Below are 14,822 nucleotides of genomic sequence, written 5' to 3' on the forward strand. Positions count from 1 at the left end.
CCTGAATGCGGTACAGAGATAGACCCAACTGTAAATATTGAAAATGTCAATGATAAAAATGGCATTAATGAGGATAGAAATTTCCCTCCTGTTGTTTCAGAATTTAGTTTAACTAAGAAATATTTTAAATTGTTGGAACATGGTCATAGAAGGTTTGCTCTAACTGGAGTTCCTTCAATTTCATCGGTGCATGAAGTTAATGGTATAACTTCTGAATATTTCATACCGCAAGATCTTTTCATACCAGGCTATTTTCATAAGTTCTTTAGAACACTTTCACTATTGGGTACAGGTGCAAGAGGTTCTGTATTTAAGGTAGTTCACAAAATGGGTGATATAGAGTTGGGTGTATTTGCATTGAAGAAGATTCCAATTGGTAATGATATGCCTTGGTTTGAAAAATGTATAAGGGAAGTTAAAGCTTTGAGTTCTCTGACTCATGAAAGTATTAATTTGATTACTTATAATCATGTTTGGTTAGAGATGGATTCATCGTGTGGATTGGTTAGAGGTGTCAATGGCAGTACCGATAAGGTGCTGGAAAATATCCCCTGTATATTCATATTACAACAGTACTGTAGTGGTGGAAACCTTGAGGATGTCATTCTTAGAAATGTATTCAAAAAGTTTCCTGAATTGGACTCGATTGAGGAACGTAAGAGATCTTTCAAGAGGAAGAGGGCAAAAAAGGACAATGAACCTTTGGGTTTAAGTACAAATCAAATAACATCTATTGTAAGAAATATCGGAAATGGGTTAAAAGAGTTGCACGATATAGGATTGATTCACAGAGACTTAAAGCCTTCTAATTGTTTATTGTTACATCCATATAATCTTGAACAGACATCTACCAAATCTGATGATATAATAAGTGATGGATTTCCAACAGTGGTTATTGGAGATTTAGGTGAAAGTCAAGTTAGTGGTGAATATAGAACAGCAACTGGGGCAACTGGTACTTTAGAGTTCACTGCACCTGAAGTTGTTATACCAGGTGAGCTTAATGAATTTATTTCAAAATCTACTCAATATAACGAGTACACATTTGCATCGGATATATATTCGCTTGGTATGATAATGTACTTTATTATATTTGGTAGTTTACCATTTGAGTCCGAACTTGAAATCGTTGAATTAAAGAACAAGATTAAAAAGATGCAATTCAACGTGGATATATTGGTTGAAAAACATCAGTCGATGAATCTAAAACCAATTGATAAGAGATTATTTGGTTTATTAATCAAATTATTGTCATTTGACCCAGCAGATAGACCTGTAGCTGCAGAGGTTGATGAATTATTAAACGAGATAGGTAACCCAAAATACCAAAATCCTAAAACTTACCAAACAAACTCTAATAGCGTTGAAGATAAGCATTTAAGTGACGTCTCTACTATAAGTAATAACGAAAACATCGACGATTTTGCCAATATTACTAATATTCTGGGGACAAAAGAATTAGAACCTTCAAGGCAAAAGATTACTATAAATTATAAAATAAACGCAACTGCAAGAGCTATAACCAATAGATCTTTTCCGAGAACATTAATCCAATCTCAGAAACTTCTTACTAAGGTCTCATCATTTGCATTATGTCTATCATTATCAATATTCAACGTTCGATACTCCGAACCAGGTTCTGTATCATCATTAATATCATTATTCTTTCTGGGTATTTCAATTAACATTTCGATAAAAAATCAATACCTCATCATTACATCGCTATTATTCATATCTGTTCACATCTTCTTCTCCGATTACTTCAATTTCATCACAAGCATTATTTCACCTTAAGATTCAATTCCCACCTAATAGATTTCGTTGTCATTCATGGCTTACACTGTTCTTCCCACATTATAATACAAACAGGAACAGCAGACTCAACCAACGATGGCGATTGTATCTTAAGTATCTTAATCTACCACATCTATAATATTAGTTAGGTCCTTTATAGTTTAACATCTCTCTCTTTATACCAAAACCAATATTTATTTAGTGCTACGGGGACTTCTTAAGAAAATAATTTAATATATTTGAATTGAGTAATAAAGCCAAACTTAATTTAACGATGATGGTGTTTTTAAATAGGTTAAGAATATGTTTAGAAGTCTTATTGTCCAAAGATGAGTAATAGTGGGCCAAGTGTAGCTGGTAGATGTATCGTGGGTATCAGGTATATATTCATTTCGTTTTTGTTATATTTGAATAATGTCTCCAAGTCTTATTAGGAGAAGAAGAAGTGCTACAGTGGTTACCGAATCAACTCATAATAATAACAATAGTAATGGTGGAATATCTCACAATGCTGCAAGAGGTAGATTTCACAGTGTTTCATCTGATATTATACCACAAACTTTGGAGGAACAGCTTGAAGATGCAGGTTCTAGGACTGTACGATCTTCGTTGAGTCGACCACCTAGTCTGTCGCATGTTGGGTTTCAATCTATCTTTCAAAGTGGGGACCATCGAAGGTCAAAGCAAAGTTTGTTATCTAATGAGTCAGATACAGATCGACCCTTGAGGACTTCTGAAAGTAGTGATATTGGTTTTGATCATTCTTTGAGTGAGGCAAGAAGGTCGATTGATAATAATTCTTCAAATAGCATACATACATCGGTATCAAGTTTAAAGGGCGGAAGACACTCAAGATTATTCTCAAGATCTAAAGACGTGATAAGCAACAGTGATAAATCTGCTAAATTAACTACTGTAACTAGTAATAAGAGTGCTACAAGTCATTCGCATTCAGTACTCTCTAATAAATCAAATACTCTATCAAAAGTTGCAAGAAAATTATTCCATAGGAAACAGAATAGACATGATGGCGATATAGCAGTAGAACCTGCAATTCCAACTTCAATTAAGAAATTTTTGCATCCTTCATATCTAAGGCATAGAACTCAATCACAATTTATTCATTACTCCAATGCAGTAGTTGATTCAGCCAGATCGGTATATTCTTTTAGTCCCTCAGGTACCAATAATGTACCTGAAAATATTTTATTAAACGATGATGAAAATATATCAGCAAATAATACAGTAATGTTACATGATTTATTGAAGAATTTGCCATCATTAGAGGCCAATTATAAAAATTTCAGTATTCCAGAATTAACGATTTTATCTGGTAACGTTTGGGGTGTTTATTGCAATGTTATTGTCGAATTATTTAAAAATAAAAGAATATGGCAGTTACCAGCAAAAATTGAAGATATTAATAGGGTTTTGGAGTTCTATGCTTTCCTGAAAACCGATTCTAAAGTGGCTTCTCCCCATAGTACATTTCTAAATGAAGTCGAGGATTTTATCTCAACTTCGCTATACATCTTAGAGAATCAAATTATTTTCAATTATTCTAATGAAAATACTATGAATACATTACTGAAGAGAATTGGTGTTATATGGCAAGTGTTTTATGAACAGGTTTACTATGATGTGATGTCGGTTTTATTACCTTTAGAAAAAAGTTTTAAAACTAATCGAAAGTATTGGTCATCGCAAATGTATTCAGATTCTGGATATTTTTTATCAGTAGATCATATTCTTTTAAAGTGTTTTAGAGATTGTATTGTACTGCCATATTATCAAAATTTCAGTCAAACTAACAACGGGATCAGTAAAAGTTTTCAGAAATATATCTATAACGAAGAAGCAGAAAATGGTGTTACAGATCATGATAAATTGACATTATTACAATGTTTTGGTGTTTTAAGCACAATTCAAGGCACTGATAAAGGTCAGAAAATCATTGAAGAGCTTCTAACAGGTATTAGAATGAGTATATGATGAGTATTTTCATGTATGTATATATATAACCTATTGTACGAATACGTAATCATATAAACTATTGCATTTCACACCAAGGTCTATTGTCTCTGATTTGATGCTTGCATAAAGTTGGCTCCAAATTTAATCCTATTAGAGCTGCAATTAATATTCCCAATGAGTCGGCTATTGATACTGCACCCAATGCGAATTCCTTATTGTCATCATCCACATCTTCTAAAATGTTTAAAAATGTATTTACATAAGATGCACCACCAAGTAAACCTTCATATAATATCAAAATGAATATTGGGATTGGTGATTTAATGAAAAAATACCATGATTGTAGGATTACTAGTATAAAATTAATCGATTGCAATATCGCCAGTAACCACAAGTTCTTTAGTCTAATATAACTGGATGTTGATCTTGAAATAAATACGCCTAATTGGTAAATAGAACCGTAAGTGACATATATGTCACGATATTTATGAAATAGAGGGAATTTATGTTCATCATCTATTGGGAATAATAGCGTTGGCGAAACTGCCTGATTAATCAAATATTCAAATAAATATACTGACGTTAAAGGTAACATGTAAGGAATGAACAAAGCATGCAATTTATTGAATATATTCCTGACATGCTCCTTTAATTGTATAAATGATGAAGAATCCAACAAAGCTTTTAATACATCACTATCATGGGTTTCAGCAACGGCCATAAATTCTGTCTCTGTGACAGGCTGGATATGGTGTAAAGAAGATGCAGACCCGCTCTCTTGATTTTGATAAATAGGTGTATAAGTAATTTCAGCCTCTGTTAATTGAAAATATAATAAGAAACTTATTGGCAACACACTAAATAATAATAATGAAATTCTTACAGGAAAATGCAGAATAGAAGTTAGTAACATATAAATCCCACTACCGATTAAACCTGCACCTCCTGTACCTGAAGACCAACCGTCCAAACTTTCTTCCTTATAATAGTTAGTCAATTGAAGGAAAGTTACTTCACCAAAACCTGAAGATATAGATGCAATTGTAATCCCTAGTAAACTAATCATAAGGGAAGAATTGGAAACAAAAATCATTCCAATCAAACTCATAAATATTAATGAAATCACTCTATATGAATATTTTATCTTATGGATGAAAAATGGAGATGTGAGTTTAATTAAGAAGGATGGAAGTATGTCAGCCAATAGTACCAATGATTTCGGTAAACTTGGGCCAACTATATCTACAGCGGCTGATAATATAACCACATATAGGACATTATTTACAAAACCAAAAATCCAAAAATATCCATAAGTTTTCTTGATATTTGAATGATTAACCATAATTAAAAATAATTTCACAATAAAGATGTCAATACTTGAATCTAAATCAATAAAATGCTTTCAAACAATAACAATTAAACAAAACAAAATTCTCAATTATTCTTTAATTTCTTATGTGAATCATCCAGTCATCTAATAGATCAGAAACTTACTGAAACCTCAAAAATGTAGAAAAGATCCTCCAGTCCCCTTTAAAGTCAAAATAACCAGATCACCAGCAGAATCAAAACGTTCACAGGGCCTATAAATCGTTACCAGTCTCATCTTATAACCAAACTTAGTTCAGTTTTGCAACAATACCTTAATTTTAACCATCTTGTCTTTAAATCAACCATATCTCTTTAAATTTAAAGGCGATATCGACATTTTGATATTTAAAGAAAGCAGCAACTGATGAGATGATATAAGAACTTTACCATTTGCAACAGGTACAAGAGTGGCTAACTTTTGGAGCAGATAGTGGTATATTTCAGTTGGATATAGGTAGATTATGTTACGTTTAGTGTGTCGTGAATTTTTGTATAGCGATAAGTTATTGGTTTCTAAAACCTGTCGAGTCAGTGGTAAGAATATTCAAAATTCAGGATATTCTTTAGGCAGAAGTTTTAATACAGCTTCGAACCCTAGTCCTCCTAAACTTCCTAAGGAGGATCAAGAAGAGTTTGAGAGGTTACAAAAGATAGCTTTGTCTCAGGCAGCTATTGATGCCTATAATGAAAAGATTACGAAGGATCCCACTAAAGAAAGTCTAAATTCTGAAATTCTGACGAAGAATGATATTGGTTCATTCCATCCAGACTTTATAAAAACTATTCCTGAATTTGAAGGTGACGTTAATCCAAAGACTGGTGAAATAGGTGGTCCTAAGCAGGATCCTTTGAGACACGGTGATTATTCATTTAACGGTAGATGTACAGACTTTTAAAAATTGATTAACTATTTGATTGTTCTAAATAAATGTAAATAGAGTTCATATCAGTATTTATTTAACTATTAAAATATGGTTTTATGTTTTGATTAAATTATGCAAAATGTTATTGTTTGTTTTGGGACTATTATGCCCTTTGTTTTTCCCAGTGCTTATTTCTTAAACCTTATAAATATTTCTTGTTTAATTCATAAATTGACCTACACAATATATGCCATTCGTGGTCTTTTCTACCTTCTTGTAATTCTTGCCATCGTAGTAATTCATACATGAACATTAAATTTGGTTGAATTATAATGTTCAATCTACGAACACGAACAAATAAATATGCTTTTATCACATCACATTTAAGTCTTTTCATGCACTCAGCAATACAGACAGTAGCTGATCGAGAGACACCGACCATACAATGAACTAAAACCTTCCCATTATTTTTGTAACAGTCATCAATAAATTCTAATATATGACTGAATTGATGTAATAAAGTATCAGATCCATTATCAGTAATATTATTCACTCTTAATATTTTAAATCCATCCTTTTCTATTACTTCTGACCAAGTAGATTCAATCTCTTTATTAGTGTCGTTATAGATAGGTAACTGTTGGTCTAAAGATGAAGTTGAGGTAGAACTTCTAAATAATGTCGGTCTTAATGGAACATCGTAAATATCTTTCAGATCAATTCTAACTGGATACGAGCAACCTCTGGCCCTATGCTGAGTACTCTCTTGATCATCAATCCAACTTAAATTTTCGCCTACTGATACGATGTAGTTGATTCCTAAATTACGTAAAAGTTCTTGAGAGTGTGTATGTTCCAATGAACCTAGATAAAGGTGAGGTAATATCTTTGAAGGTAATGGACCTTTAAATTTTGTCAAATCAGAAGATGCAGGTACTTTAATAAAAAATATCTTACTGAACATTTCTGAACTTATCTCTAATTGGCTTGGTATCTTCTCAGTAAATGATGCCTCATAAGTTTTTTGATTTTGCTCTCTCTGAGGGCTAAATTCTCTTAAAATAGATTGTAAGTGACCAAGCACTTGGAGATCGCTATGGAATAGGAAAAAAGGTCTCTCGTAGTCTAGATGAAGCTTTAATAAAACCTTTTCAATTGGTAAGTCCCACACAAATATTAAATATGCCACTATTATGAATGAATTTTCTGTATATCCATCGGTACAATAGATAAAAGTGCTGATATCCTTTTTCGCTAACTGATGAATCACATAGCACAAGTTTAAAATAGAATTGATCGAATTCATATTTAAATTCCCTAGTCCTATGGAGCCTGAACTTGGAAATTCGATATTAACAGTAGATTTTTTACCTCTTAAAATTGCCTCTAAATATAACCATAAATCATCAGAAGTTGGTATTATATTATTTTCACCACATTTAATAAATAGAGTCCATTTTTTACTTATCGATGGGAATCCAAATAGCTTGGAATCATTTAAATTATAATTTACTTCATCAAAGGTTAATGACGGGAGAGTTACTGTGGTCTTTAAGTCTTTTTCATCAAATTTTGTAATATCAAATTTTATATTGGTGTATCCATTAGTAAAAACGTATATATCGTAATCTGTAATATTACCAGCCCAGACAGCTTTGGTGTCGTCGATATTTGTAACCGATGATAATTTAGACATCTCTAATTTTTCATGGTATAATAAATTGGTTTCCCAACAATTAAATGCAGATACATCAAGATATGATACTAATTGTCCAGAATTTTCTTTTAAAGGGCTATTGTTATGCAAAAGTGGTATGGCTAAGAGTTCGGTAGGAATATTTTCAATATTTGAATATTTTAAAATGTAAAAACTTGGTAAATGGATAGAGTCATTGTTATAAATTTTTTTTAAATGATTTAATGATATTTTCAATAATATCATTATTGTAGTACAATTTGAACAAAATCTATGTTCATTAGATGCATGTAGACAATAGATTAGAATCTTTGAAGAAGCTTCTACCATCTTTGCACATTGTAAATCAAATCTTCTAAAGGAATGAGTTTGCTTCCAAATAACAGATGATGATGAGAAGTCCCCCACCCTATTTCTTTTATTGCTGCTAATAAATGATTGAATTGTTGCGTCTGATTTAAGAAAAGGTATCACGTTCAATTGAAGACAAGTTGAAAGTAAACAGTCCATGCTAATCTGAGTACCTTCGATAAAATTATTGTCATCTACAGTCAATAAGTCTAATAGAATATCTTTGATTGTATTACTTATATTTTCAGAACCCATTAAATTGGAGACATCGTTGATATTAACAAAAAAATCCTTTGGATCTGTAGATGAACGAAATATCCCAGAATTTTCAATGTTGCCATCGGGACTAACTTTTGATCTCACAACAGTGAGTAACCCATCTATCCTAGGCTTATCAATTAATCCATCTGAATAGCTGTGTAACCAGGGAAATAGAATTTGGTGATCTGGCAGAGGAGTTGAAATTGATATTTTTAATAAATCTAAAGCCTCTTCAACACCAATCATCGAGAAGCCACCATTGATATCATTGAGATCCGGATAATATTTACCACCTGTAGAGTTCTGTCTCTTCATCTGTAGTAACACTTCTTGTTCGATATCGAAATCTATATCATCACTAGTATGTTTCTTTGAACAAAAATGGTTATCTGTTGAAGATGACATTCTAAAGAAAAACAGAAGTTGAAGGAGAAGAAGAAGAAGACAAACCTTCACAACTAGCTTTAGTTCAAATATAAACAATAAGTTTCCAACACCCTTGACCAATATATATATATTACTTTCTTATCCTTGTAATATCCCAAACCATCTCATCAATTCTATTTATGGATATTTATTAAACGTATGATATTGAGGTGTTTTTCTATATCGAATTTAAATATCCAGCTCTAAGTGAGGTTACTGAGATGACCAGTGAATACTGACAAAACAGAGATGCATATTGACAGTGGATGCTTATAAGTAGGCTATCGAATGCAGATATATATCGGTGTGTATGTATGTATTTATGTATACCTGGGTTGACAAGGGATTGTAGGGTGGGAGATAATTGACTTATTAACCAAACAATCAGATGGAGCTTTGCTTAAGGTGTTAATTAACATTGATTTATGTAATACATAATGTAATTTCTCCGTTCGAGCTACAATAAGACCATATTAGTATATGTATAATTGATTGCAAGTATGGTTTTGTACTCAATGGATCATCTTCTGGTTTATATATCACTTTCTTTCTATTGTTCTTGTCATCTGACTTTGTTTTTCTTGAAACCAGTTTGCTCTTGTTCGAAACCAGTATTATAAGTTCGGGTAACATGGTCTTTTTCTTTCAAATTCCTTTGAATTTTCCAATTTTAAACATAAAAAGCTTCTTCATGACAAAATTTAGCATCAGTCTAATCAAACAATATACAATCTGTTTAGACAATTTAGAGTATATAAGAGTATTTCTAAGACTCTAGAGAGTTCCTGTATTGTTGGAGTTGGTTTTGTTGGTAACAATTTAGGAAGATACTTGTTTTTTTGTGGGAATTGGAATTCAAGAAGAAAGACAAAAGGTAATAATAAGAAAAATAATGTCGAAGAAACAAGAGTATATTGCTAAGATTAGCTACCAGAATAATCTTCCACCTCCTTTGCTTCCACCAAGCTTATTGAAGTTTCAAGACAATGAAAATGAAAATGCAGATTCACCTCAATTGATTACTTCTTTGTATACAAAGACAAATGTTAATTCATTAGTCAATTTAGATAGTGAATTGGGTATGCCATTGGATTTATTCAAAATTCCTGGTTTATTGAATAACTCAGATACAAAGTTTTTAAACGGATTCGAAAATGTTAGATTGCATGCTGATGATCGTATTTTATTAAGAGATCCTCGTGTTGATAGATTGACTAAAACAGATATATCAAAAGTTTCATTTTTAAGAAGAACTGAGTATATATCTACCTCGATTTCCTCTCATTCGGATAGTTTGACTTCGAATAAGAAAAGAACTAGAGACTCTTCTCATGATGAAGATGATGATCGTATTTTGAACTCTCATGAAATTTCAGAAAAAGTCGAAGGTACTTTTGAAAAAAATTCAGAAGATTTATCGTCCTTTAGGCATCCAATTAAGAAGAAGTTACAAGCTGTCAAATCTTGGAAGCTTTTACCAGATACTTCTTCGATGGATCAAAATTACTTTACATTAAGATTAGTTGGTAGTGCGACTCTATCAAAGCAAGAAAAGAATACATTAGCCTTACAAACTACTATTTTCAGACCGGTAGAGTTGGAAGAAGATGATTGGATTTCTATGTATACAACTGATGTAAAGGATTCTAAGATATTGTCAAATGAGCTAGAAAAGAAGATTGATGATTCTTCTAATGGTTTAGAAAAGAAAGTCTATAAGTTTAAGAGGTTAAGAGATTTCGATATGAAACAAATTCAAACAATGGAAAATATGGGCCCAAGCCAACAAACTCAATTGAATGATTTGGCTCTTATCTTCAACGATGAAAAGAAAGCAGTATACTATAAACCAATACGTTCTAAAATAGAATTGAGAAGTAGGCGTGTCAATGACGTGATAAGACCTTTGGTAAGAGAGCATAATTTGGACCAAATTAATATTTCCCTAAGAAACCCAACTACACAGGAGTCTAACCTAAGAGATAAATTGAGAACTAAATTTGATCCAATTGACTTCCCTTATGTCGATGAAGATGAAGATGAAAATGAAAAAGGAGTTGAAAGTTCACAGCAACCAGGAGAGCAACATGATTCTGATGGAGAGGAATCGTTGCCATTATCAGCACAAAGCCATGACTCGTTACCATTGTCAGCTCAAGAACATGGGTCTCAAGGTATTGATAAAACAACTACTCCAGAAAAAGAGCAATCTTCTGAGACAATTAATGAGAAACAAGAAAAAAACTCTGACGAAGAACAGAATATGTAATTTTATATGATTTGAATAGAATGAATACAACAAATGTACATATTGATTGATTACCTCCAGCAATATTTTATAATTTTGTACTGGTAATAATTACCAATTAGTACTACATAACTTTGAGCCTTATAGCGCTGTAATTAGGTACGATTTCGATTAGTAATTAAAAGGTTATATTTTGAATCGATAACTCAACTTTTAAATACAATTGGTACTTATTAGAAGTTTGATTGATGTTGAATTCTATATCCCAATAAACATCGAGTTAACTCTAATATGACCTTCAAAATAAACCAAGAAATTGCTGTCTGCGGAGGTAGATTACTTAAATTATCCCATGAATCTATCGCAACCAAGACTTCTATGGATGTAAACGTCTACCTTCCTAAACAATTCTATCAGAAGAGTAGTAAAATAATCCCAAGTATATATTACTTATCAGGTTTGACATGTTCACCACAGAATGCTTCAGAAAAGGCCTTCTGGCAAATTCAAGCTGATAAATATGGTTTTGTAATGGTTTTCCCAGATACATCTCCAAGAGGTGAAGGTGTTGCTACAGATCCTGAAAATAGTTGGGATTTTGGTATTGGTGCTGGTTTCTATGTAAATGCTACCGAAGAACCATATTCCAAGAACTATCATATGTTTGACTATGTCCATAATGAATTGCCAAAGAGCTTAAGTGAACACTTCAACAAAGATGGTAAAAAAATTGATTTCTTAGATAATATTGCAATCACCGGTCATTCAATGGGGGGATTTGGTGCCATTTCCGGTTATTTAAAAACATTGGATAAGAATCAATATAAATCATGTTCAGCATTTGCACCAATTGTTAATCCAATGAATGTGCCATGGGGTCAAAAAGCCTTTAAAGGTTATTTGGGTGATGACAAATCGAAATGGGAGCAATATGATCCTTGTCAATTGTTGAAAGTTGTGCCATCTAAGAACAATGACAAGATTTTGATTCATGTCGGCACAAACGATCCATTTTTGGAAAGAGAATTAAAACCAGATAATATTGTTGAAGCTTCAAAAGGGACAACTTGGGAAAACAAAATTGACATGAATATCGCTGAAGGATTTGACCATTCATATTATTTCATAAGCACATTTGTTCCAATGCATGCTGAATTTCACGCTAAGAATTTAGGTTTAATTTAGACAATAATAATCATACAACTATGTCTATGTTTATATGTGTGCATGTCTTATATCTTTTTTGACTTTGTAATCATAGAGACGAAGAATATATGACTGCTACACTACGACAAGTAACTTAGAAGGCCCATGATTTCAGAACATCTGATAAGATTTTAAACGGGATATAATCCTGTCACGCCTGAAATAAATTTCATACTTTGAGTTGACAAGATATATCAACAGTGTCTTAACTATAATATCTGAAATCGATATATACAATTATAAAAATATAAACCTATCATATACATAAAACTTAATCCCTTATTCATATACTATTCCACCATTGCCTAGTAACTATTAATAGTTCTTGTATGTACTGATATAACTGATAATACATTTAACTTTCATTTCTTTAAGAACACGCCGGAGAAGTAATTTTTCAACATGAAAATTTTAATGAAAAATGTTAAGAGCTCATCTCATCTCATCTCATCTCATTTGATTAAAATATAACAGTTTATCAATTGTTAATATTAACAGCTTAAGAGAGGTAACCGATTGTAATATTTGTTACTAGGTTGCAGTAGAGTTAGTTGGGTTAAGTTCTACTTATTTGTATATTTCTACCAAAAGTATAGAATATTTCTATATTGAATTGTACTAAGACGAGAACAGAAGGAAAGATACTTAGACATTAAAATGGCAAAAGGTAATTCGACTATTGTTTCTGATGCGGTTCAGTATGATATTCCACCTCCTGATAAAGAGGAATTAGAGTTAGCATCTATTGTTTTTGGTGACTCCTCTGGTTTCCAATCTAATTTGTCAAATTTTGATCTAAATTTCTTATTGAATGAGAGAGAAGAAGAATTAGATGATTTTGAAGCAAAAGAATTTGCTTCAGAAAGTGAAGATGAAAACATGCACAATGATATGAATAATATCAATGACGATCAATTATTTTTTATTGATGATGGTGAAACAAATGAAGAATCCAATAAATTCGATGAAACTTCTGATAAAATGGATCTCGATGATAGTGAAGGTGAAAGTGAAAATGATGATGAAGACAACGACGAAAACTGTTGGTCCGATTCAGATGATGAGAAGTTGAATGTATCTATAACTACCTCAAATAGGTCAAAGAAATTAAGAACTTCTTATCAACAAACAAAAGTTAATGGTAATGAATATATTCGCCGTCTTAGAGCCCAATTTGAAAAACTTTATCCAAAACCTGACTGGGTTGATCAAGAATCCAGTGGTGAAAATGAAAATAGTGATGATAGTGATAATGAAGATTTAGAAGGTGTGACTGATGGTGATATCAATGCATTGACAAAAATTTTATCAACTACGTACCAATATAAAGACCATACAAACTCCAAACTATTGCCATCAAAGCAGTTGGATATCTTACGTTTAAAGGATGCAAATATTTCACATCCTTCTAAATCAGCTATACAATCATTATCCTTCCATCCGTTTAAGCCACTTTTGCTTACTGGTGGTTATGATAGAACTTTGAGAATATATCATGTTGATGGTAAACACAACCACTTGGTCACAAGTTTATACTTGAAAGGTACGCCAGTTCAAACATGTACATTTTACGTTGCACCAAGTCAATCGAACAATTTTGTGAAACAAGAACAAAAAATATTTACTGGTGGTAGAAGACGTTATATGCATTCATGGGATTTGACAAAATCTTTAGTTCAATCACAATCAAATAGTCAAGCAACAGCTAAAATTGATAAAATATCAAGATTGTATGGACATGAAGACACCCAAAGATCATTTGAAAAATTCAAATTAGCACATTTCTATAATCATTCTTCAAATAGTGTTCATGGTATTGTCTTATTGCAAGGTAATAATGGCTGGATAAATATTTTAAATGCGACAACAGGTGTATGGATACTGGGTTGTAAGATCGAAGGTGTGTTGATTGACTTCTGCATTGATTATAGACCAATGGCTGGAAACAAGTTTCAAACCATCTTAATAGCAGTTAACACCTATGGTGATATTTGGGAATTTGATTTAAATAAGGATGGTAAAGTTATTCGTAAATGGAAAGATGAAGGTGGTGTGGGTATTACAAAGATTGAAGTTGGTGGCGGAACAAACTCTTCTAATTTCTTCCCAGTCAGTTCAAATAAAGTGAAGTCTAATAGGTGGCTAGCAATTGGTAGTGAAAGTGGTTATGTTAATGTCTATGATAGAGTAAAAGACACTAATGCTACTCCAAAACCAATAGCAGTTTTGGATCAATTGACCACAACAATTTCCTCGTTGCAATTCTCTGTTGACGGACAGCTATTATGTATTGCATCAAGAGCTGTAAAGGACGGTTTAAGACTGATTCATTTACCAACTTGCACTGTATTCCAAAACTGGCCAACAAGTGGTACCCCATTAGGTAAGGTCACCAGTGTAGCATTTTCACCACGTAGTGAAATGTTGGCAGTAGGTAATGAACAGGGTAAAGTTAGACTCTGGAGATTAAATCATTATTAGAATTGATACATACATATATATTAATTTGATTTTATAAAACCCTGTGTAAGAGTCTGTAATAATTTTCATTTATAAACTTCTTCAATATATTATGGTGGATATGCAAGACAGTCAACAGTAACTCTCAAATTGAATTCAGAATTAATGAACA

The 14,822-nt window shown here is 32.1% G+C and overlaps 8 protein-coding genes across 8 annotated transcripts; 6 read left to right on the top strand and 2 right to left on the bottom strand.

Moving 5' to 3' along the window:
- Positions 1-1,794, top strand: IKS1 (protein kinase IKS1; the record flags this gene model as incomplete). The annotated part of the gene is made up of 1 exon (XM_001644262.1): positions 1-1,794. A coding segment is annotated over one exon (1,794 nt), but the record flags the coding sequence as incomplete, so codon positions are not given.
- A 414-nt stretch (positions 1,795-2,208) lies between these two features.
- Positions 2,209-3,786, top strand: BIT61 (Bit61p; the record flags this gene model as incomplete). Its single annotated transcript, XM_001644263.1, has 1 exon — positions 2,209-3,786. One exon carries the CDS (start codon positions 2,209-2,211, stop codon positions 3,784-3,786), a length of 1,578 nt encoding a protein of 525 aa, XP_001644313.1.
- A 58-nt stretch (positions 3,787-3,844) lies between these two features.
- Positions 3,845-5,110, bottom strand: YHC3 (amino acid transporter YHC3; the record flags this gene model as incomplete). The annotated part of the gene is made up of 1 exon (XM_001644264.1): positions 3,845-5,110. One exon carries the CDS (start codon positions 5,108-5,110, stop codon positions 3,845-3,847), a length of 1,266 nt encoding a protein of 421 aa, XP_001644314.1.
- Positions 5,111-5,600: 490 nt separating this feature from the next.
- Positions 5,601-6,035, top strand: SDH8 (Sdh8p; the record flags this gene model as incomplete). Its single annotated transcript, XM_001644265.1, has 1 exon — positions 5,601-6,035. The coding sequence occupies one exon, from the start codon at positions 5,601-5,603 to the stop codon at positions 6,033-6,035; it is 435 nt and encodes a 144-aa protein (XP_001644315.1).
- Positions 6,036-6,204: 169 nt separating this feature from the next.
- PPS1 (tyrosine/serine/threonine protein phosphatase PPS1) lies at positions 6,205-8,715 on the bottom strand (the record flags this gene model as incomplete). Its single annotated transcript, XM_001644266.1, has 1 exon — positions 6,205-8,715. One exon carries the CDS (start codon positions 8,713-8,715, stop codon positions 6,205-6,207), a length of 2,511 nt encoding a protein of 836 aa, XP_001644316.1.
- Positions 8,716-9,628: 913 nt separating this feature from the next.
- PAF1 (Paf1p) lies at positions 9,629-11,005 on the top strand (the record flags this gene model as incomplete). Its single annotated transcript, XM_001644267.1, has 1 exon — positions 9,629-11,005. The coding sequence occupies one exon, from the start codon at positions 9,629-9,631 to the stop codon at positions 11,003-11,005; it is 1,377 nt and encodes a 458-aa protein (XP_001644317.1).
- A 270-nt stretch (positions 11,006-11,275) lies between these two features.
- Positions 11,276-12,169, top strand: Kpol_1066p25 (S-formylglutathione hydrolase; the record flags this gene model as incomplete). The annotated part of the gene is made up of 1 exon (XM_001644268.1): positions 11,276-12,169. One exon carries the CDS (start codon positions 11,276-11,278, stop codon positions 12,167-12,169), a length of 894 nt encoding a protein of 297 aa, XP_001644318.1.
- A 678-nt stretch (positions 12,170-12,847) lies between these two features.
- On the top strand, positions 12,848-14,671 carry UTP18 (Utp18p; the record flags this gene model as incomplete). Its single annotated transcript, XM_001644269.1, has 1 exon — positions 12,848-14,671. One exon carries the CDS (start codon positions 12,848-12,850, stop codon positions 14,669-14,671), a length of 1,824 nt encoding a protein of 607 aa, XP_001644319.1.
- Between the last annotated feature and the right edge of the window lie 151 nt (positions 14,672-14,822).

The sequence above is a fragment of the Vanderwaltozyma polyspora genome, genomic scaffold (assembly GCF_000150035.1).
Source record: "Vanderwaltozyma polyspora DSM 70294 KpolScaffold1066 genomic scaffold, whole genome shotgun sequence".
NCBI classification, from domain to species: domain Eukaryota; kingdom Fungi; phylum Ascomycota; class Saccharomycetes; order Saccharomycetales; family Saccharomycetaceae; genus Vanderwaltozyma; species Vanderwaltozyma polyspora.